This window comes from Ylistrum balloti, unplaced genomic scaffold (assembly GCF_031769215.1).
Source record: "Ylistrum balloti isolate Yb309-2 unplaced genomic scaffold, AGI_CSIRO_Ybal_v1 Utg369990, whole genome shotgun sequence".
NCBI classification, from domain to species: Eukaryota; Metazoa; Mollusca; class Bivalvia; order Pectinida; family Pectinidae; genus Ylistrum; species Ylistrum balloti.
The window spans coordinates 620689-647306 of NW_026782073.1; the positions used below are offsets into that span (position 1 = coordinate 620689).

Consider the following 26618-nt stretch of genomic DNA (forward strand, 5'->3'; position numbering starts at 1 on the left):
CAATCGTATACGACGATCATCCCTGGCGGTCGTTTTACGGGGTCGGCCGCTTCGGGGACGATCGGATGTTGACCCAGTTTGGTTTAAACGACTTACCAACTGGCAAATTGCCTTAACACTGCAACCAAAATGCCGTGCAACTCGACGGCGAGACTCCCCAACCTGGATCATGCCTACAGCTCTTTCTCTCTGTACTTGTGACAGCCGGGGCATAATGATGAAGTTGATAGATAGCAAGATTCGGTGATTTCTAAGTCCTAAGGATCTAAGGAACAGTTGTCAGTTTGAATGTTTATAAAATTAAAGCGAAGATACAAGTTAGAAAACCTCGTGCAGCTCTTTCGCTAATACAGACTTTCACGCTTGAATGATTTTGGTAACCCACTTGGATTTTGTAATGCAAAACATTACCATTTTCTAATATTGCACAAACGTCATTTTGTTTTCACTCATTTACAGGTATTCGCCAATAAAACATGTTAACCTTTATTTTTTGCTGAGTATATATTAGTACTACATCTTATTTGTGTATTAAATATTTTATTTTATATTTATGAAATATCTAATTTATTTAATTAGATGGTTCATTGCTAGTGTGAAATATCTCTTTGATATATGTGTTATTTTTCGCTAGTGAATAAGATATTTCTCTCAATTTCGCTGGCCAAAATGTAGTAAATAGAGGATACTAAGATATTAGACACACTTGTGAATTATATTTGTGATTGCCTAATAATAATATGAAGACACTATTACATATCATCTATTGAATAAACCAGGCATCTTATAAAGAATACTGAATTAGATAGCAATTTATATAAGATATATTACTTAAGTCATACAAAAGAATTGTGTTGTGAGTCCAGTTACGTCGGTGTTACTGTGTTGTAAGTCCAGTTACGTCGGTGTTACTGTGTTGTAAGTCCAGTTACGTCGGTGTTACTGTGTTGTAAGTCCAGTTACGTCCACGTTACTGTGTTGTAAGTCCAGTTACGTCCATGTTACTGTGTTGTAAGTCCAGTTACGTCGGTGTTACTGTGTTGTAAGTCCAGTTACGTCGGTGTTACTGTGTTGTGAGTCCAGTTACGTCCACGCGACTGTGTTGTACGTCCAGTTACGTCCACGCTACTGTGTTGTAAGTCCAGTTACGTCCATGTTACTGTGTTGTAAGTCCAGTTACGTCGGTGTTACTGTGTTGTAAGTCCAGTTACGTCGGTGTTACTGTGTTGTAAGTCCAGTTACGTCCACGTTACTGTGTTGTGAGTCCAGTTACGTCCACGCTACTGTGTTGTAAGTCCAGTTACGTCGGTGTTACTGTGTTGTAAGTCCAGTTACGTCCATGTTACTGTGTTGTAAGTCCAGTTACGTCGGTGTTACTGTGTTGTAAGTCCAGTTACGTCCACGTTACTGTGTTGTGAGTCCAGTTACGTCCACGCTACTGTGTTGTAAGTCCAGTTACGTCCATGTTACTGTGTTGTAAGTCCATTTACGTCCACGCTACAGTGTTGTAAGTCCAGTTACGTGCACGCTACTGTGTTGTAAGTCCAGTTACGTCCACGCTACTGTGTTGTAAGTCCAGTTACGTCCACGCTACTGTGTTGTAAGTCCAGTTACGTCCACGCTACTGTGTTGTAAGTCCAGTCACGTCCACGCTACTGTGTTGTAAGTCCAGGTACGTCCACGCTACTGTGTTGTAAGTCCAGTTACGTCCATGTTACTGTGTTGTGTGTCCAGTTACGTCGATGTTACTGTGTTGTAAGTCCAGTTACGTCCATGTTACTGTGTTGTAAGTCCAGTTACGTCGGTGGTACTGTGTTGTAAGTCCAGTTACGTCCACGCTACTGTGTTGTAAGTCCAGTTACGTCCACGCTACAGTGTTGTAAATCCAGTTACGTGCACGCTACTGTGTTGTAAGTCCAGTTACGTCCACGCTACTGTGTTGTAAGTCCAGTTACGTCCACGCTACTGTGTTGTAAGTCCAGTTACGTCCACGCTACTGTGTTGTAAGTCCAGTTACGTCCACGCTACTGTGTTGTAAGTCCAGTTACGTCCACGTTACTGTGTTGTAAGTCCAGTTACGTCCATGTTACTGTGTTGTGTGTCCAGTTACGTCCATGTTACTGTGTTGTAAGTCCAGTTACGTCCATGTTACAGTGTTGTAAGTCCAGTTATGTCCATGTTACTATGTTGTAATCCAGTTACGTCCATGCTACTGTGTTGTAAGTCCAGTTACGTCCATGTTAGCGTGTTGTAAGTCCAGTTACGTGCACGCTACTGTGTTGTAAGTCCAGTTACGTCCACGCTATAGTGGTGTAAGTCCAGGTACGTCCACGCTACAGTGCTGTAAGTCCAGTTTCGTCCACGCTACTGTGTTGTAAGTCCAGTTACGTCCACGCTACTATGTTGTAAGTCCAGTTACGTCCATGTTACTATGTTGTAATCCAGTTACGTCCATACTACTGTGTTGTAAGTCCAGTTACGTCCATGTTACTGTGTTGTAAGTCCAGTTACGTCCACGCTACAGTACTGTAAGTCCAGTTACGTCCACGCTACTGTGCTGTAAGTTCAGTTAGTCCACGCTACAATGTTGTAAGTCCAGTTACGTCCACGCTACTGTGTTGTAGGTCCAGTTACGTCCACGCTACAGTGTTTTAATCCAGTTACGTCCATGCTTCTGTGTTTTGAGTCCAGTTACGTCCACGCTACGGTGTTGTAAATCCAGTTACGGCCATGTTACTGTGTTGTAATCCAGTTACGTCCATGCTTCTGTGTTGTGAGTCCAGTTACGTCAACGCTACAGTGTTGTAAATCCAGTTACGGCCATGTTACTGTGTTGTTGTCCAGTTACGTCCATGCTTCTGTGTTGTGAGTCCATTTACGTCCACGCTACAGTGTTGTAAGTCCAGTTACGTGCACGCTACTGTGTTGTAAGTCCATTTACGTGCACGCTACAGTGTTGTAAGTCCAGTTACGTCCATGTTACTGTGTTGTATGTACAGTTACTTGCGCATCTCTCTTCTGAACTTTGCAACTGATAACAACATGATCTGTGGTCGCACAACGAAAGATTTGATTGTAAACGTTTCTATGCTTATTTCAACTAATGCAGTTTCCTTTCTGTTTCATTTGTAAATAAACAGGTTACTTTCAAATGTATTGTCCGTATAATCTTAATATCTTGAGTACGAGCCATGCATTGATTCCGAACACGAATATCTATTAATGTAAAACAAAAGCCAGTTATATCTCTGGCAAAGTGCATGACTGTCAATACGTGTCCCGAGGTAAAGAAACACGTGTCGCCGGGTAAACAGGGCCCCAGGGTGATCAGGTACGAGGGTCGGGACCTGATAAGGAGATAAGGACACTTCAGTGCAGGCGATATTACACGGATTATGAGTTCTTTGTATTTACTTTCTAACCACCACCGTGTTGACAGAGGACGATGCCGTCTGACTATAGACGTACGTCAACAACACACAGCTGGTGTGAGGACGGACCATTTGGATGTGTAGCAGTTCAGTCACGGGATATTTCAGGTTGGTTTCTTACGGGTTTCCATAGTTTTACATGGTTGTTTTTAACAATTTTACTGGAAATACACCGTGTATTCATATAGGATAAATAATCTGAATGGCGATTTTACAATGGTCTTCTTGGTCAAAGGGATTTCTTATAATTTTCGTCGTATCGTTCACTGAATTAATGTCAGCCGTCATTTCAATAATAACATTCACACCAAAATATTGTATTGCTTTATCAAAAGAAATTAATATTTAATCATACTTCTCTCGGTGTACTGTCTGTATAGTTACTACACACCACACATCACACACTGTATATAGTTACTACACATCATATATCACACACTGTGTATATAGTTACTACACATAACACACTGTATAAAGTTACTACACATCACATATCACACACTGTGTATAGTTACTACACATCAAACACCACACACTGTGTATATAGTTACTACACATCAAACACCACACACTGTGTATATAGTTACTACACATCACACACTGTGTACATAGTTACTACACATCACAGATCACACACCGTGTATAATTACTACACATCACACACTGTGTACATAGTTACTACACATCAAACACCACACACTGTGTGTATAGTTACTACACATCACACACTGTGTACATAGTTACTACACATCAAACACCACACACTGTGTGTATAGCTACTACACATCACACACTGTGTACATAGTTACTACACATCACAGATCACACACCGTGTATAGTTACTACACATCACACATCACACATCACACACTGTGTATATAGTTACTACACATCAAACACCACACACTGTATATAGTTACTACAAATCACACACTGTAAATAGTTACTACACATCACGGATCACACACTGTATATAACTACTACACATCACAGATCACACACTGTGTATATAGTTACTACACATCACAGATCACACACTGTATATAGTTACTACACATCACTGATCACACACTGTATATATAGTTACTACACATGACAAATCACACACTGTGTATATAACTACTACACATCACATACTGTATATAGTTACTACACATCACACATCACACATCACACACTGTGTATATAGTTACTACACATCAAACACGACAAACTGTGTATATAGTTACTACACATCACAGATCACACACTGTATATATAGTTACTACACATCACAAATCACACACTGTGTATATAACTACTACACATCACATACTGTATAAAGTTACTACACATGAAAGATCATACACTGTGTATAAAGTTACTACACATCACAGATCACACACTGTGTATATAGTTACTACACATCACACACTGTATAAAGTTACTACACATCACATATCACACACTGTGTATAGTTACTACACATCACACATCACACACTGTGTATATAGTTACTACACATCACACACTGTATATACTTACTACACATCACACACTGTGTACATAGTTACTACACATCACACACTGTATAAAGTTACTACACATCAAACACTGTAAATAGTTACTACACATCACAGATCACACACTGTGTATATAGTTACTAAACATCACTGGTCACACATTGTGTATATAGTTACTACACATCACAGATCACACACTGTGTATATAGTTACTAAACATCACTGGTCACACATTGTGTATAGTTACTACACATCACTGGTCACACACTGTGTATATAGTTACTACACATCACACACTGTAAATAGTTACTACACATCACAGATCACATACCGTGTATAGTTACTACACATCACATATCACACACTGTATATAGTTACTAAACATCACTGACCACACACTGTGTATACTTACTACACATCACTGGTCACACATTGTGTATATAGTTACTACACATTACAGATCACACACTGTGTATAAAGTTACTACACATCACAGATCACACACTGTATATAGTTACTACACATCACAGATCACACACTGTATATAGTTACTACACATCACAGATCACACACTGTGTATATAGTTACTACACATGAAAGATCACACACTGTGTATATAGTTACTACAAAGCACAGATCACACACTGTATATAGTTACTACACATCACAGGTCACACACTGTATATATAGTTACTATACATCACAGATCACACACAGTGTATATAGTTACTACACATCACAGATCACACAATGTATATAGTTACTACACATTACATATCACACACCGTGTATATAGTTACTACACATCACACACTGTATAAAGTTACTACACATCACACACTGTAAGTAGTTACTGCACATCACAGATCACACACTGTATATAGTTAGTACACATCAGAGATCACACACTGTGTATATAGTTACTACACATCACACACTGTAAATATTTACTACACATCACAGATCACACACTGGATATAGGTACTACACATCACAGATCACACACTGTGTATATAGTTACTACACATCACACACTGTATAAAGTTACTACACATCACATATCACACACTGTGTATAGTTACTACACATCAAACATCACACACTGTGTATATAGTTACTACACATCACACACTGTATATAGTTACTACACATCACACACTGTGTACATAGTTACTACACATCACACACTGTATAAAGTTACTACACATCAAACACTGTAAATAGTTACTACACATCACGGATCACACACTGTGTATATAATTACTACACATCACAGATAGCACACTGTGTATATAGTTACTACACATCACAGATCACACACTGTAAATAGTTACTACACATCACACACTGTAAATAGTTACTACACATCACAGATCACATACCGTGTATATAGTTACTACACATCACAAATCACACACTGTATATAGTTACTAAACATCACTGGTCACACATTGTGTATATAGTTACTACACATCACAGATCACACACTGTGTATATAGTTACTAAACATCACTGGTCACACATTGTGTATAGTTACTACACATCACTGGTCACACACTGTGTATATAGTTACTACACATCACACACTGTAAATAGTTACTACACATCACACACTGTAAATAGTTACTACACATCACAAATCACACACCGTGTATAGTTACTAAACATCACTGACCACACACTGTGTATACCTACTACACATCACTGGTCACACATTGTGTATATAGTTACTACACATCAGAGATCACACACTGTGTATATAGTTACTACACATCACACACTGTAAATAGTTACTACAAATCACACACTGTAAATAGTTACTACACATCACAGATCACATACCGTGTATAGTTACTACACATCACATATCACACACTGTATATAGTTACTAAACATCACTGACCACACACTGTGTATACTTACTACACATCACTGGTCACACATTGTGTATATAGTTACTACACATTACAGATCACACACTGTGTATAAAGTTACTACACATCACAGATCACACACTGTATATAGTTACTACACATCACAGATCACACACTGTGTATATAGTTACTACACATCACAGATCACACACTGTGTATATAGTTACTACACATGAAAGATCACACACTGTGTATATAGTTACTACAAAGCACAGATCACACACTGTATATAGTTACTACACATCACAGGTCACACACTGTATATATAGTTACTATACATCACAGATCACACACTGTGTATATAGTTACTACACATCACAAATCACACACTGTATATAGTTACTACACATCACAGATCACACAAAGTATATAGTTACTACACATCACAGATCACACAATGTATATAGTTACTACACATTACATATCACACACCGTGTATATAGTTACTACACATCACATACTGTATAAAGTTACTACACATCACACACTGTAAGTAGTTACTGCACATCACAGATCACACACTGTATATAGTTAGTACACATCAGAGATCACACACTGTGTATATAGTTACTACACATCACACACTGTAAATATTTACTACACATCACAGATCACACACTGGATATAGGTACTACACATCACAGATCACACACTGTGTATATAGTGACTACATGTTGTCGTGTAGTCAGTGTTACTGAATATATAGAATGTTGTCATTTAATCATTGTTTACGTGTAATCATTGTTACTGTGTAATCATTGTTACTGTGTATGGATTGTTACCGTGTAATCATTGTTACCGTGTAATCATTGTTACCGTGTAATCATTGTTACCGTGTAATCATTGTTACCGTGTAGTCATTGTTACCGTGTAATCATTGTTACCGTGTAGTCATTGTTACTGTGTGTGTATTGTTACCGTGTAATCATTGTTACTGTGTGTGTATTGTTACCGTGTAATCATTGTTACTGTGTATATGTTGTAGTCATTGCTTGCTGTTATTTGGTTTATGGTGAACACATAAATAGACAGGTGCCCTGATGGAGTTTGTTTGATTAGAAGACTGGTTGTATTACGGAGCTTATATGTACCTAGCAGTAATAACCGCTGTTGATACCAGACCAATAAAGACTTGTGTCATTACACTGGTTCTAATATAATCCTAGACGACAGTTGTTATGGTGACAAGTTAATCATTTTTGTTTACAAATAAAGTCAGATTAAATGTAAGACACTGTTAATGCGAGCTCTCCTATTCACAGAGAAACATACAGGTTTAGTTTGCCGTGAATCTCTGTTTGTTTACTTCAACAACAATTTGATTATGTAGAATGACTGAGTAATCAAATGATCTTCCACCCCCCCCCCTCTCTCTCTCTCTCTCTCTCTCTCTCTCCCCCTCTCTCTCTCTGTCTGTCTCTCTGTCTGTCTCTGTCTGTCTCTCTTGAATTTTATTTAAAATTGATAACAATCCATTTGGTTAATTTTCTGTACTTAATGGGAAAAATGTCTCTAGATCTGGTGGAGTTCCGTTTCCTCTTCCCCCTCTTTGTAATAAAGCTATGGAAACTGGGCCTATCCCAGTGTCTCAGGGAGCTGCAAACATCAATGTTTGGTGTATCAAATGATATATCTTTTTAATCCTGTTTATACAAGATATCATAGAATGTGTATATAAATATCTCATAAATTATTTACTTGAAAGTGAAATTATTTCTAAACATCATTCTTGTTTTATTTATTTATTGGGAATCAACACACTTTTATCATAATATTTTTATCATACCAATGTATACCTTAGGCAAAGGAAACGGAATGCGATGTTTTCTGTGACATATGTAAAGCTGTAGTCATGCTTTTATACAAACTGCAGTTCCAATGATATTAATGTGAAATTGTTTGTGTGGACTGCTGATCATAGATCTGATAGAAAGCCGAGAGTATTCTCTCTACTTTTAACACCGTTGTTGCTGGAGTTCCACATGGACCGATGCTAGGTCAGTTTTTGTTTCTGTTTTTGTTCTGTTATAGCCGATATATAAACTAGTAACATGGACGATAAAAGCACACAAACTTATATATTTTTTAAGATTATCTAGGGCACGGCTCCACACCATAGAAAATATTGTAGAACATTTTCCGATGTTTTCCTTTCTAAAACTGATGCACTCTTCCCGATACAACTAGGTAAATATTGTGTGCCAACTTAGAATTGAAGTCAGCAACCTCTGTTTTCCATAGTCGTCTGAGCGATTCCCCAATATGCATGTGGCATTCTAGAGTAAACCCTTGATATTAGCTCATCATCCCTATCATTATCAATGACCTTTGCAATAATCAAGCAAAAACACGGATGTCATAATGATATCTGAAGAAACAAACTCATTTCGTTGAGAAGCGTATCAGAATACATTACATCACCGTACGAATCTCCACGAACACGGCATTAAAAACCATGACGTATGATCCTTGGAAATCGCGCCGCAAAAGACTAAAAATTTGCCCCCAAATCAAATAGTGCCCATGAAAAATTGAATAAGAAAACTATGACACCTCCTTTCATGAAAATGAAAAATAATTATAGCCGTGACTTACAATATCAGAACCTGAATGAAGCTGTTGTTACGTCACTAGAACTCTCCCCTCCCCACCCCCCCACCCCCCCACCCCCCTCCCCATCAAAAAAAAAAAAAAAAAACATCTTATAGTATAAAACGCTGACAAAATAAGTTATATCACCTGAAAAAGGTTTAGCATTTTAACTTTACACTCACAATCACGATATTAACAAATCAATTTTTATGGTATGGAGATGTAAAAAAAAAAAAATTCGCGACAAATACAGTTTATTCAATACAACTGTACACACTATCTAAACGGTTTTATTATGTTTACTTATTGTGATGTTGGGAGTTGATAGCCGATCGTTTGGCCGATAGATTTATCCCCATTATAGCTTCGCTTTGATAGAGATATGATTAATTACATACACGAACACCGCTGTTTAGGTAGGGCTCTGTCTGCTATGTATCCGTTCCCTTGGAAACACAGATGATTTGTTGGTTTATATAAATTATTGTGTTACAATGGAGATAATGTCTGTTACCTGTTAGATATATCGGTATATATATGCCGTCATGCGCCTTCCGCCGTGCATATTCTCCCCATTCAAGCGACTTCTTCTAAATAACCAACAGGCTAAGTGTGCTGAACTTTGGCCTATAACATATGTCCAAATAAATGGCATTGACCCACTTTCTATGGCACAGAGATTAAATATATTAAAATCCTAAAATGGCTTCTTCTCGATAGCACAGAGGATGCTGACATTCGGCATACAGCATATTGGGATCAAGGACCATCAATTTTGTTCAAATGAATGACATTGACCCACTTTCAAAAGTAACAAGATTAAATGTGTTAAAATCTTTCATATTATCGTTTTAATAACCAAAAGTCCCAAGATGCTAATATTGGGCCTGCAGTATGCGGGGATAAAAGGCTACCAAGTTTTTTAAATGAATGACATTGACCTTTTCTCCAGGTCACAGAGTTTAAAATGTGTTCAAATATTCAAACGACTTCTTTTCAATAACAAACGCGTTCGGGCTATTGATAATGGGCCTGTGGTATATTTGGAAGAAGGGGTACCAGTTTTTTTTAAAAAGATCGACATAAAAATTGGGTGATTGACATTGACCTACTTTCCAGGTCACATGAAACGCTACCAAGTGTATCAAAATTAAAGACCATGAATCAATTTCAAGGACACAGGAGTCAAATGTGTTGAAACCTTAAGACTTTTCCCCAATAACTAAAAGGTCAAGGTTATTGCTTTTATAACATGAATGTATGAGACAGAAATTGACATGACGAACCGATAATCTTTTCTGTAGGCAGATGCACAATTCGGGGTTATTAGGCCTTTTGTTTGTCTTAGCTGTTAAACTTTTGGAATCTAAACTGATTTAATATAATTTTATTACTGTTCCTACTTCTAGTACTTCAGCTGTTATATCTTATATATGTTTTTTATAGTCAGGTGACCAGTTAGGCCCATGGGTCTCTTGTTTTTTCAATCTACGTCAGATTAAAAAAGAATCCAAGTTAACAGTTTGTGACATGTTTACATATATCAGATATGAATGCATTACATAGTTTATGTATTTTTCATGATGAGATGTCCTCAGAAAATGTATTAGTACTTGTGTGATTAATCACTGTGTATAGACAGACAACACGACACGAATTAACGTGTTTATAGAGCTACATGCTTTTAATTAAATGAAACTACTTGAGCTTTGGTTTGTGTCACACGAAGTCCGTTTCCTCAGTCGTTTCCTAGTGTTGATATAACGAGGCGTTCGACACCGTCACGCGACTGGGAGACATGCACCCTCTTTAGTGTTATTTAATGGCCGAGTAATGTTGTAAATGTATATGTGACTAGAGGGTGGGCGTCAGATTGCATTTATTGTCTTTATAAATACAATCTGGACGACCAATAAATAGAATGATACTTGGTGACATCTAAACAATTTGGACGTTTGATGACGGTAGGGTATAATTATATGTGACAGTAAACATGTTTAATTACTGTTGGTTATAATTATGTGTGACAATAAGTGTTATTTTACTGTACTAAATGATAATATGTGAAAATAAGTGTTATTTAACTGTACTAAATGGTAATATGTGACAATAAGTGTTATTTTAATGTACTAAATGATAAAATGTGACAATAAGTGTTATTTTACTGTCGGGTATAACTATATGTGACAACAAGTGTTATTTTACTGTCGGGTATAACTACATGTGACAACAAGTGTTATTTAACTGTACTAAATGGTAATATGTGACAATAAGTGTTATTTTAATGTACTAAATGATAAAATGTGACAATAAGTGTTATTTTACTGTCGGGTATACCTATATGTGACAATAAGTGTTATTTTACTGTCGGGTATAACTATGTGTGACAACAAGTGTTATTTTACTGTCGGAAATAACTATATTTGACAACAAGTGTTATTTTACTGTCGGTAATAACTATATATGACAATAAGTGTTATTTTACTGTCGGGTATAACTACATGTGACAACAAGTGTTATTTTACTGTCGGGTATAACTATATGTGACAGCAAGTGTTATTTTACTGTCGGGTATAACTACATGTGACAACAAGTGTTATTTTACTGTCGGATATAATTATATCTCACAGTTAGTATCATCAGATGGTGGGCAGTGTCCGTGGTCCGTCCTTTAGCTTTCCTTGTTTTCTTGGATCTTGGTTAACTTTCATGTAGAGGTTCTCTTTGGTCCCCAGTGACTTCACTTTGATTTCCGAAATGATTAAATAAACAAAATGGCTGACAAGGGGTCATCTTGGATTTTGTTAATGAAAAATTGTTGTCCTTATTTCGTAGGAAATACTTTATGAGTCTTTCTCAAAACCATATCTAGGCTATCGTTTATCTCCAATTGTGTGGAACTTGTCAGGAAAACGAAATGTCTGACAAGCAGTCATCTTGGATTTTGACGATAAAAAGTGTTATCACTATCTCTTCAGAAATACTGAATTAATTTTTGTTCAAATCCTATTTGTAGGTCTTGCTTCCTATTTGTACCTTTTTCTTTTTGGGACCGATCAGAAAAACAAAATTCCTGATAGGTAACCATTTTTGACTCGACAGTTAAAAATTATTATTGCTTTTTCTTAAGAGGAACTTTCAAATTTCATACAATCAAGAGCAAAAGAACGGAAATACGGAAAAGGAAGGGAAAATAAAACGAAGTTCAAACAATGGTGGGCGTCAAGATCCCTCTAGGATGTTTTGTAACGCCAACATTACCAATAGTACACCGTATTTTGTCTTCGTTTTGTCTCCAAACCCTGAAATGTCATTGAACTTATAACGTAACAGTTGTTATAAGTGCATGTTTTCTAGATAAAATACTCTATAAAACCACATGTGATTATACCTGCCTAGGTATACACTTTATTTAAAAACTGATTACCAACACATAACATCACCTAGACCTACATTTAGGCAGATGTTAGCCTCCCGGATTTTAGTAAGATACTTAAGAGATAACAGAGGTTATATGATTCCTCTGTGTCGCCCTACCAGAGAATATAATTAGTCATCAATACGTTATTTGCAGCGCTAGCTGGTGGCTTTGATGTTACCGTGGTCGACGATTGAAGAACACGTTAACGATTACTAGCTGAACCAATTTCTGCAGCATAAACGTATCGTTATTTTGGTATTTATCTTAATATCAGATAAGCTTCTTGAGGGGTAGCCCGGAATTAACATGTCCACCGTGAAAAGGTTTGTGATGTTCTCGTTCCCCTATATTTCTATAACGTTTAATGAAATATTAGACCACTGAGTATAATCTTTATTTACATTTATTCACAGAGCAAAAACAGAAAACATGTCGGAAGACGTACTAGTCAAAGGTCCAAAATCAAACTGCAACGTCGTCTCAACTCCATCAAGAACCTTATTGCCGCCAGGAGTCGCTTTTGATATAGAATGCTGGCCAATGCCATTCTCCCGCCAGCCGTTGACAGACGCCATTATCACGAAGACAATTTGAAAATCTATTGCCAGCTGACGACTGAACCACACATGAATCACGCCAACATCTCTATCGTCAGTGACTGTTCTACATGGACATTACAGACGGTGAACGGTACGTGTAAAAATGGCACGGATTTAACTACAGAACAGTTTGCTGACGACGCGGATTTACCAAAAGTATTAGAATTATTTCTTGGTGTACTCCTAGTATGTATGATATTAATAAGTTTTCTGGGAAACTCTATAGTGTGTTTTATCGTGTATCAGAAGTCGGCCATGCGGTCGGCCATCAATCTGCTCCTCGCCAACATGGCGTTCAGTGACATATGCACAGCGACCTTCTCCATGACGTTTTCGTTCTCAGCGTTGTTCTGGAAAGAACATGTTCTAAGCCCAGAGTCGTGCAAGGCGATGCTGTTCTTGTTGGATACTTTTGTGTCTGTGGGAGTTTTCATGATCCTCACCATCAGCATGGACCGATATATGATAATTGTCCAACGTAAAGACAAACTTACAACGTATCGCGCCAAAACGCTAATGGTCGCCTCGTGGCTGGTATCTATGGTGATGGCGTTTCCGTCAACGGTTGGATGGGGTGATTATAAGTTCGTTCGAAGTCACACAATTTGTGTTCTTACATTCGACGGTAAAGCACGCGACGTTGGATTCATGATTCTTAAGCTGTGTGTTACACATTTCCTCCCCGTATTAGTGATGGCGTTCTCATTTGTACAGATACTAGGAGCTGTCCGTAAGAACAAATGCAGGGTTCACAATCATCCAAATATGGATTTTAGTGTTAGTGTAATAAGTAACAATGGCAGGCTAGGAATACCAGTTTTACAAAGATCGTTTCGGGTAAGTCTCGATATGAGTTTTAAAACTAGGGCATTCAAAACTATCCTTCTTCTATTTATCACATTTGTCCTGTGTTGGACACCTTACGCGCTAAATATAACAATTTCACAGTCCCATGGGACATTTAACAGGATGGGACATTTGATTCTGTTGTGGATAGGCTATGCAAATAGTGCTATCAACCCCATAATTTACAGTATTCGGATAAAAAAGTTTCGTCAGGTGTGTAGCATGTGGCTCCCGAATAGACGTAAATCTAGGACGAATATGATGGGGGCTACCAAACGAAGGATCAATCCCAGCGCCATGTACGAATTCCAGGACTCGTCGAACACATCCAACTAACTCATGTTATATAACAGTAAATAAATGGTGTAGAAAATGGATTTAAGTTTCCTCTCAGTTGACCTGAAAGTGACGATTTAAACAGGAGCAGATGGATTAATAGGCTGCCCTACTAATTCGGCGTCGGAGAAAACCTGACAAGGAATAAAATATATTTGTTATCCCGCATGTCAGTACAATAATCGGGAACATTAGAAATGTCGACCTTTGATATCATGTCACTTGTTTTTGACCCAATGAATACTGAACAGATAACAACAGGTCCCCGTTATATCTCTCCCATTAACAACTCATTTTACCGGATCTTATAGCGAGGGATTGGCAACATATTTAGTATGTCATTCGAATGTACATCCGGTTATTAAGATAATTAACCAATGAAATATTTTTGCATATGTATTATAGCCTGGATTATTCTCCATTAGCTCCGCCAACTGACTGTAATGTCATAACATCGACAATGACATTACAAAATGGTTGTCGCCGTCTCATTTTGTGCTTCTTATTTTGATTTCGACCAGTCAGAATGTGACTTTTCAGAGTGATGTCATAAAAAGTATCCCTGTTTGGTTTTTATTACATAAACTCTTCTGTAAGTTGTAATTTGCATTACTTTTATGTTAAACATGGCAGCAAATCATCACAGAGAGAAATCTTGGCGCCAACCGTTGTTTTATCTTTATTTGTTCATTGAAAGTTGTTTTTCCCCTTCCCTTATTTCCCCTGTTTTTGTCCTAGATTTATATGAAATTTAAACTTTCCTCGGATGAAAAGGGATAATAACTTTTATTCACAGATCCAAGATGGACGCCAGTCAGTTTGTTTGTTTTTGTTTTGTTTTTTGTTTTCGTTTTTCTTTTCTTTTTTATCAATCCAAAAGTCAGAATGGCAGAACTACGCAGTTAGGCTAACCTACGGATGTAAATTTGCGAAAAATCCATCCAATATTATCATAGTCAGAATTCAAGATGTCAGCCAGTTTATTTGTTTGTTTTTTCATATCAACCCACAAATCAAATGGCCACAACTAGAGACTACAATTGAAATTTGAGAAAAATCCGTCCGTTCCTTCCCAATCATTATTGATGACACCTTTTCATTTTCAAAATCCAGCAAATTTATTTTAAAAAGGCAAAAAAAAAAAAGACCGATGAAAAAGCTATTGCTTTATCTGATCAGTCACAAAACAGCACGACTAGGAACCAAAGAAAGCCTACATGTAAAATACTGGAAAGATCCATCAATTCTTAAGAAATGCCGATAACAAATGTTCATAGTCAAAATCCAAACATACCACATTTCGGTCATGTTTTATCATTCATGAAATCCAACGGACATACTTAGGGACCAATGGGAACCCGTATATGAAATTTCTTTTCAAGGAATAGCAATATCAGTCTTTCATAGTCAAAATCAAAGAATGCGATCTGCCAGCCACTTCGTTTTGTCTGATCACCCCCAAAATCAAACGGGGCTATTTAGTGACTAAAGGAACCTACCTATGAAAATCCATCGTGTATTTCTCAAAACATAGCGATACCAATCTTTCATTGTCAAAATCCAGTATAGCCACCTGTCAGCCAGATACATGTAGTTTGACTGTTTGCTCTGTTGTTACATACCTTGTTATCTTGTTGAAGCTTACTCTTCCGGAACACCTGGTTTTATAACCCTTGTATTTTTTCTCCGTGTAATTTTTCTCCTTTTGTTCATATTTTGACCTAGCTTCACATGTTTGTATTCTCTTGTTTTGTTGTTTTTTGTTTTCGTTTTTTTTATCAGTCACAAAATATAAAAAAAAATGCGTTTATCAAAATTGTTTAAGGATTAAGGACTGAGATAGACCTCGGACGTAAGGCAGTTTAAACAGTCTACAATACCATCTGAAGATGGTGGGCTCAGAACTATGAGTATTCGTTTCATTAAATCTTAATGTATTAAGTTTATTGATATGTATTCATAGATTTATATGCACGTCTGTTGTGAGGTTTCAATTATTTATATGTACGTATATAGCGAGGTTTAAGTGATTTATATGTGAACGTATATAGCAAGGTTTAAGTGATGTACGTATATAGTGAGGTTTAAGTGAATTATATGTGTACGTATATAGTGAGGTTTAAGTGACGTACGTATATAGCGAGGTTTAAGTGAATTATATGTACGTATATAGCGAGGAATTATATGTGTACGTATATAGCGAGGTTTAAGTGACGTACGTATATAGCGAGGTTTAAGTGAATTATATGTACGTATATAGCGAGGTTTAAGTGATTTATATGTGTACTTATATAGCGAGGTTTAAGTGATATATATGTACGTATATAGCGAGGTTTAAGTGAATTATATGTGTACGTATATAGCGAGGTTTAAGTGATGTACGTATATAGCGAGGTTTAAGTGAATTATATGTGTACGTATATAGCGAGGTTTAAGTGCTTTATATGTACGTATATAGAGAGGTTTAAGTGAATTATATGTGTACGTATATAGCGAGGTTTAAGTGATGTACGTATATAGCGAGGTTTAAGTGAATTATATGTGTACGTATATAGCGAGGTTTAAGTGATGTACGTATATAGCGAGGTTTAAGTGATGTACGTATATAGCGAGGTTTAAGTGATGTACGTATATAGCGAGGTTTAAGTGATTTATATGTACGTATATAGCGAGGTTTAAGTGATGTACGTATATAGCGAGGTTTAAGTGATTTATATGTACGTATATAGCGAGGTTTAAGTGATTGTTCGTTTATAGCGAGGTTTAAGTGATTTATATGTACGTATACAGCGAGGTTTAGTGATTTATATGTACGTATATAGCGAGGTTTAAGTGATTTATATGTACGTATACAGCGAGGTTTAAGTGATTTATATGTACGTATATAGCGAGGTTTAAGTGATGTACGTATATAGCGAGGTTTAAGTGATTTATATGTACGTATATAGCGAGGTTTAAGTGATGTATATATGTACGTATATAGCGAGGTTTAAGTGATGTACGTATACAGCGAGGTTTAGTGATTTATATGTACGTATATAGCGAGGTTTAAGTGATTTATATGTACGTATATAGCGAGGTTTAAGTGATGTACGTATATAGCGAGGTTTAAGTGATTTATATGTACGTATATAGCGAGGTTTAAGCGATTTATATGTACGTATATAGTGAGGTTAAAGTGATATATATGTACGTATATAGCGAGGTTTAAGTGATATATATGTACGTATATAGCGAGGTTTAAGTGATTTATATGTACGTATATAGCGAGGTTTAAGTGATTTATATGTACGTATATAGCGAGGTTTAAGTGATGTACGTATATAGCGAGGTTTAAGTGATTTATATGTGTACGTATATAGCGAGGTTTAAGTGATGTACGTATATAGCGAGGTTTAAGTGATGTACGTATATAGCGAGGTTTAAGTGATTTATATGTACGTATACAGCGAGGTTGAAGTTATGTACGTATATAGCGAGGTTTAAGTGATTTATATGTGTACGTATATAGCGAGGTTTAAGTGATGTACGTATATAGCGAGGTTTAAGTGATTTATATGTACGTATATAGCGAGGTTTAAGTGATGTACGTATATAGCGAGGTTTAAGTGAATTATATGTGTACGTATATAGCGAGGTTTAAGTGATGTACGTATATAGCGAGGTTTAAGTGATTTATATGTACGTATACAGCGAGGTTGAAGTTATGTACGTATATAGCGAGGTTTAAGTGATTTATATGTACGTATACAGCGAGGTTTAAGTGATGTACGTATATAGCGAGGTTTAAGTGATTTATATGTGTTTATATGTGTACGTATATAGCGAGGTTTAAGTATATGAGGTTTAAGTGATTTATATGTACGTATACAGCGAGGTTGAAGTTATGTACGTATATAGCGACGTTTAAGTGATTTATATGTGTACGTATATAGCGAGGTTTTAAGTGATGTAAGTATATAGCGAGGTTTAAGTACGTATATAGCGAGGTTTAAGTGATGTTATATGTACGTATATAGCGAGGTTTAAGTGATGTACGTATATAGCGAGGTTTAAGTGATTTATATGTACGTATATAGCGAGGTTTAAGTGATTGTACGTATATAGCGAGGTTTAAGTGATTATATGTACGTATATAGCGAGGTTTTAAGTATGTACGTATATAGCGAGGTTTAAGTGATTTATATGTACGTATATAGCGAGGTTTAAGTGATTTATATGTACGTAAACAGCGAGGTTTAAGTGATTCATATGTACGTATATAGCGAGGTTTAAGTGATTCATATGTACGTATATAGCGAGGTTTAAGTGATTCATATGTACGTATATAGCGAGGTTTAAGTGATTTATATGTACGTATATAGCGAGGTTTAAGTGATTTATATGTACGTATATAGCGAGTACGTATATTATATGTACGTATATAGCGAGGTTTAAGTGATTATATGTACGTATATAGCGAGGTTTAAGTGATGTATATGTACGTATATAGCGAGGTTTAAGATTGATATATATGTACGTATATAGTGAGGTTTAAGTGATATATATGTACGTATATAAGGTTTAAGTGATATATTGTACGTATATAGCGAGGTTTAAGACAGATTTATATGTACGTATATATCCAGAGGTTTAAGTGATATATATGTCTCACTATCCAGACAGTGTTTAAGTGACTATATACGTATATAGACAGGTTTAAGACAGATTGTCTCACTATCCAGACATGAAGGGACAGATTGTCCAGACAGTGTTAAGAGGACAGATTGTTTATCCAGACAGTGTTAAGAGGACAGATTGTCTCACTATCCAGAAAGATTGATCACTATCCAGACAGTGTTAAGAGGACAGATTGTCTCACTATCCAGACAGTGTTAAGAGGACAGGATATTGTCTACTATCCAGACAGTGTTAAATTAAGATCCCTTGATGTGTATCATATCCAGACAGTGTTAAGAGGATAGATTGTCTCACTATCCAGACAGTGTTAAGAGGATAGATTGTCTCACTATCCAGACAGTGTTAAGAGGACAGATTGTCTCACTATCCAGACAGTGTTAAGAGGGACAGATTGTCTCACTATCCAGACAGTGTTAAGAGGACAGATTGTCTCACTATCCAGACAGTGTTAAGAGGACAGATTGTCTCACTATCCAGACAGTGTTAAGAGGACAGATTGTCTCACTATCCAGTGTTAAGAGTTTAGATTGTCTCACTATCCACAGTGTTAAGAGGACAGATTGTCTCACTATCCAGACAGTGTTAAGAGGACAGATTGTCTCACTATCCAGACAGTGTTAAGAGGGACAGATTGTCTCACTATCCAGACAGTGTTAAGAGGACAGATTGTTTCACTATCCAGACAGTGTTAAGAGGACAGATTGTCTCACTATCCAGACAGTGTTAAGAGGACAGATTGTCTCACTATCCAGACAGTGTTAAGAGGACAGATTGTCTCACTATCCAGACAGTGTTAAGAGGATAGATTGTCTCACTATCCAGACAGTGTTAAGAGGGACAGATTGTCTCACTATCCAGACAGTGTTAAGAGGACAGATTGTCTCACTATCCAGACAGTGTTAAGAGGACAGATTGTCTCACTATCCAGACAGTGTTAAGAGGACAGATTGTCTCACTATCCAGACAGTGTTAAGAGGACAGATTGTCTCACTATCCAGACAGTGTTAAGAGGACAGATTGTCTCACTATCCAGACAGTGTTAAGAGGACAGATTGTCTCACTATCCAGACAGTGTTAAGAGGACAGATTGTCTCACTATCCAGACAGTGTTAAGAGGACAGATTGTCTCACTATCCAGACAGTGTTAAGAGGACAGATTGTCTCACTATCCAGACAGTGTTAAGAGGATAGATTGTCTCACTATCCAGACAGTGTTAAGAGGACAGATTGTCTCACTATCCAGACAGTGTTAAGAGGACAGATTGTCTCTCTATCCAGACAGTGTTAAGAGGGACAGATTGTCTCTCTATCCAGACAGTGTTAAGAGGACAGATTGTCTCACTATCCAGACAGTGTTAAGAGGATAGATTGTCTCACTATCCAAACAGTGTTAAGAGGGACAGATTGTCTCTCTATCCAGACAGTGTTAAGAGGACAGATTGTTTCACTATCCAGACAGTGTTAAAAGGATAGATTGTCTCACTATCCAGACAGTGTTACTATCCAGACAGTGTTAAGAGGACAGATTGTCTCACTATCCAGACAGTGTTAAGAGGACAGATTGTCTCTCTATCCAGACAGTGTTAAGAGGACAGATTGTCTCACTATCCAGACAGTGTTAAGAGGACAGATTGTCTCACTATCCAGACAGTGTTAAGAGGACAGATTGTCTCACTATCCAGACAGTGTTAAGAGGGACAGATTGTCTCTCTATCCAGACAGTGTCAAGAGGACAGATTGTCTCACTATCCAGACAGTGTTAAGAGGACAGATTGTCTCACTATCCAGACAGTGTTAAGAGGGACAGATTGTTTCACTATCTAGACAGTGTTCAGAGGGATAGATTGTCTCACTATCCAGACAGTGTTAAGAGGATAGATTGTCTCTCTATCCAGACAGTGTTAAGAGGACAGATTGTCCCACTATCCAGACAGTGTTAAGAGGACAGATTGTCTCACTATCCAGACAGTGTTAAGAGGACAGATTGTCTCTCTATCCAGACAGTGTTCAGAGGGATAGATTGTCTCACTATCCAAACAGTGTTAAGAGGACAGATTGTCTCACTATCCAGACAGTGTTGTGAGGATAGATTGTCTCACTATTCATACAGTGTTAAGAGGAATAGATTGTCTCACTATCCAGACAGTGTTAAGAGGACAGATTGTTTCACTATCCAGACAGTGTTAAGAGGACAGATTGTCTCTCTATCCAGACAGTGTTAAGAGTTTTGATTGTCTCACAGTGTTTTCTGTTGTCAGTAAAGAGAATGTAACTTATATTCCCAGACATTTTTAGTTGTTTTTGAGAAATGATTTTAACAAAACTTGTTTACCAGGACCAACCCATGAGATGAGCTGCAAATCGAGAAGTTTTCAGAACTCTACTTCTTTAGACAAATGTAGATTGTGCTATAGAAGTGTGCTATTAAAACTTCTCTCCTCAGTAATATTACCAGGTAATGATATAAGTGGACACTCAAGTTTAAAAGCTGTGAGCATTTTATTACATTTGTTATAGACACATATTAAGGAGATACTACTCTTATCACAAGTACATTGGGCCACCCAATGGCAAATGTGAACTGAAATTAATAAACATAAAAAATGTGCAAGCATCTAGCAGATGCAGGTCAATAACCAAACAAACAGACTTACAAAATTAACTGCTTATGTCCAAGTACAACATCCATGTAAACTTGTTACAACATGGGGCCATACTGCAGAGTATAAAAGATGTGTAACAACAGATACTGTGACACAGCACTCAGCCTTATATACACCATCCAGAGTCAGGACTTTGCAGAGGGCTACAATCACTACATATAGTGACAGAACACAGGATAAAGGATAGTTACAATGAATAGTGACAAATTACCAGGTACTAGATGTAGGATATATAGGAATAGGCTACACTTGGAGCATGTGACAAAATACACAGCCAACTCTAACTGCATACAGTTAAGAGCAGTGTAATGGGTCATATCTACCACATACATTAACAAATTAAGCAACTCACACACCAATCACAGAGCATGATGATGTGTCAAACTTACCATGTACAAAGACAGGTTAAACAATGGGACCTCATATACCACAAACCGATGACAGAGCATGATAAGGGGTCAAACTTACCACATACAAAGACAGGTTAAACAATGGGACCTCATATACCACAAACCGATGACAGAGCATGATAAAGGGTCAAACTTACCACATACAAAGACAGGTTAAACAATGGGACCTCATATACCACAAACCGATGACAGAGCATGATAAAGGGTCAAACTTACCACATACAAAGACAGGTTAAACAATGGGACCTCATACACCACAAGCCGATGACAAAGCATGATAAGGGGTCAAACTTACCACATACAAAGACAGGTTAAACAATGGGACCTCATACACCACAAGCCGATGACAAAGCATGATAAGGGGTCAAACTTACCACATACAAAGACAGGTTAAACAATGGGACCTCATACACCACAAGCCGATGACAAAGCATGATAAGGGGTCAAACTTACCACATACAAAGTCAGGTTAAACAATGGGACCTCATACACCACAAGCCGATGACAAAGCATGATAAGGGGTCAAACTTACCACATACAAAGTCAGGTTAAGCAATGGGACCTCATATACCACAAACCGATGACAGAGCATGATAAGGGGTCAAACTTACCACATACAAAGACAGGTTAAACAATGGGACCTCATATACCACAATCTGATGACAGAGCATGATAAGGGGTCAAACTTACCACATACAAAGACAGGTTAAACAATGGGACCTCATATACCACAAACCGATGACAGAGCATGATAAGGGGCCAAACTTACCACATACCATGACAGATTAAGCAATTTGACCACATAAATTACATACTGGTGAGAGCATAAGTGACCACAATTACTACATACAATGACACGCCACAATTACAGAATACAGTGATATAACAGGATAAAAAAACTTACATATCACCTACGCTAACAATATAAATAATGTCCAGCAAGTGTCATGTTAATTTTTCTTATTGCACGAATCGGGAAGCACATTTTAACAATTGTGTTGGCATTATGCCTGTCTACTGCAATACTACATTGACAGTCAACACCAGCCCATCGTTTAGACCAGCATGGAATGTTGGTGCAACACTGTTGTACAAAGAGTAGGCCTAACAATGTAAACATTCCATATATAAAGGGTTCAAACATGCAAACTCATTTATTTCTATATCAATATTGTTTTAATCAGAAACTGAAGACAATTGAAGTTTGAACAAATATCTAGTTATAAATCTATTAGGACAATTACTTGCTAATTATTTGTACAGTGATAGTTTACAATGGTAAGTCAGTTAAGGGTTAAAATCAATTTGTCATATGAAAAACACTTAACAACAAGGGCTAAGCTTAATTTCTGCTGCATACATAATTAAAACATTGAAAATTTGTACACATCATTCCTTCAATTTGTACCCAAGAGAACACTCCATCTAGTAATGCAACCCTTGTGAATACTACACGCAATACACTGCTCAACTTAAAAGAACTTCTCTTTCACCTGATCAGTTGATTGTCAGACTAGTAAGCCAGAAGTTGGTTGTTCGAATCCTATTGGAAGCATTGAAATAAATGCTGACCTATGTTACAGAAACAGTTTCTGTTTTACCAGCAGAAAGGATCTGTTTCAGGCCATTGAAATCTGAAAAATTCTTACATTACATTTTTTTTTCCAGGCTATGGTGAATAAACGTAAATGAAACTAAAATAGGGCAAATTATATCAGGATCCTTGAAATGATGACAGGAAATGCTCTGTACATTACAACACCACATACATATGGCCACAAATGAATACAATCCAATCAGTACAAATATAAAACATCAACCTGTATATCATATCATTAAATCAGACTACATGATAGCACATCTGTACCCACTACGTGATGTCGTCACTGTTATATAAAAGAGTATTCATCATGGTGCATAAAAATGTTGCATATTTTATCCTCGATAACATAAACAGAGGCAAGTCATGCATGGAACACAAAGTGTCTAAAAATAAACTTCTAGGCATTGTCATCACTGACAACCATGTCAAACTACATACACATGTGTTACTCTTTTGATATTGTCTGTTATAGCGATGAAAAATAGCCTAAACACACAAGTTCACAAAATAATCTCTTCTCCTACCCAAACAAAGACAATCAACAACCAGCCTTTCCAAAAGAGTTCACCCAACTGCCAACTGGTACAAACAACTGTACATGATTTAATTGTTTTTGTTTGGTTTTTTTTTAGTGGGGGAGGGGTTATCAAAAGACTGAAAAAAGAATTTTCTTTATGTGATGGAACAGTGGAAATATCAAATTTCTTGAAAAATAAATTACAGTACACAATCTCACTAATTCCTCTTTACAGTACACAATCTCACTAATTCCTTTTCTACAGTACACAATCTCACTAATTCCTCTTCTACAGTACACAATCTCACTAATTCCCCTTCTACAGTACAGAATCTCACTAATTCCTCTTCTACAGTACAGAATCTCACAAATTCCTCTTTACAGTTCAGAATCTCACTAATTCGTCTTTACAGTAAAGAATCTCACTAATTCCTCTTCTACAGTACAGAATCTCACTAATTCGTCTTTACAGTACAGAATCTCACTAATTCCTCTTCTACAGTACAGAATCTCACTAATTCGTCTTTACAGTACACAATCTCACTAATTCCTCTTCTACAGTACACAATCTCACTAATTCCTTTTCTACAGTACACAATCTCACTAATTCCTCTTCTACAGTACAGAATCTCACTAATTCGTCTTTACAGTACAGAATCTCACTAATTCCTCTTTACAGTACAGAATCTCACTAATTCCCCTTCTACAGTACACAATCTCACTAATTCCTCTTCTACAGTACACAATCTCACTAATTCCTTTTCTACAGTACACAATCTCACTAATTCCTCTTCTACAGTACACAATCTCACTAATTCCCCTTCTACAGTACACAATCTCACCTATTATGCTTCACAAACACAGAGCATCCAACAAATACAGATTATACAATCTCACTAATTACTCTCCAAAACTGTTCTTTATTTACAACACGAACAACTTTAAAAGGCAAGCTCATCATAAGAGATAACACAGATAACATTCGGAATCATACCATGAATATCCCCTACACAAATAACTGACAGAGAATAAATACAAATGTTCAGTAAGGTCATGTGATCAGCTAACAGTATTAGTAACTTATAAATACAGTGACTCTGATGTATCTTTACAGTTGTCTCATAGGTACACAAAGTATATCTCTCTAATGGAGAAACATCAGATACACACAAAACAACCTATCATAATAACACACTTTCATTATAGTTGATAACCTAACTAGGGACATTTTGGCGTGGAATGTAACTGTCAAGTATCTGTGTGTCTGTAAATATGCCATCAATCTGTCTTCACTGTGTGCTTCCAGCTTTTGTCATTCATAAATATCTAGCATGCAAGACTTTACAGTCATGTTATAGTCATAATGCAGACAAGAAAGATACTTTAGGATTACCCTGTTCTATTTTTAGTAATTTTGAGACTATGTGCATCTAATTTCCTTTCAAATGTAAGTTAATGAGTTTATCCCATATAGGGTTCATCAATGTCATGTCAGACTTGCAGCTCTCAGTGTCAAAAACTTTTCAATTTTACACTGAGAAGAAAAGAACAATATAACATCAAGTCTGATTTTATACTGTGTACATACTAACATACTGGTAAGTGGAAGGTGTCCTTCTGTGTACATACTGACATACAGGTAAGTGGCAGATGTCCTACTGTGTACATACATCCAGGTAAGTGGCAGGTGTCCTACTGTGTACATACTAACATACAGGTAAGTGGAAGGTGTCCTTCTGTGTACATACTGACACACAGGTAAGTGGCAGGTGCCCTACTGTGTACATACTGACACACAGGTAAGTAGAAGGTGTCCTTCTGTGTACATACTGACACACAGGTAAGTGGCAGGTGTCCTACTGAGTACATACTGACACACAGGTAAGTAGAAGGTGTCCTACTGTGTACATACATCCAGGTAAGTGGCAGGTGTCCTACTGTGTACATACTAACATACAGGTAAGTGGCAGGTGTCCTACTGTGTACATACTAACATACAGGTAAGTGGCAGGTGTCCTACTGTGTACATACTGACACACAGGTAAGTAGAAGGTGTCCTACTGTGTACATACTGACACACAGGT

At 37.0% G+C, this 26618-nt stretch overlaps 1 protein-coding gene across 1 annotated transcript; it reads left to right on the plus strand.

The window, feature by feature from the left end:
• Positions 1–13767: 13767 nt before the first annotated feature.
• On the plus strand, positions 13768–14661 carry LOC132547954 (high-affinity lysophosphatidic acid receptor-like). Its single transcript, XM_060211771.1, has one exon. It carries the CDS (start codon positions 13768–13770, stop codon positions 14659–14661), a length of 894 nt encoding a protein of 297 aa, XP_060067754.1.
• Positions 14662–26618: the final 11957 nt, after the last annotated feature.

Excerpts from the sequence above, each read along its gene's own strand:
- LOC132547954 (XM_060211771.1), top strand. The coding sequence starts at position 13,768 with ATGGCGTTCAGTGACATATGCACAGCGACCTTCTCCATGACGTTTTCG.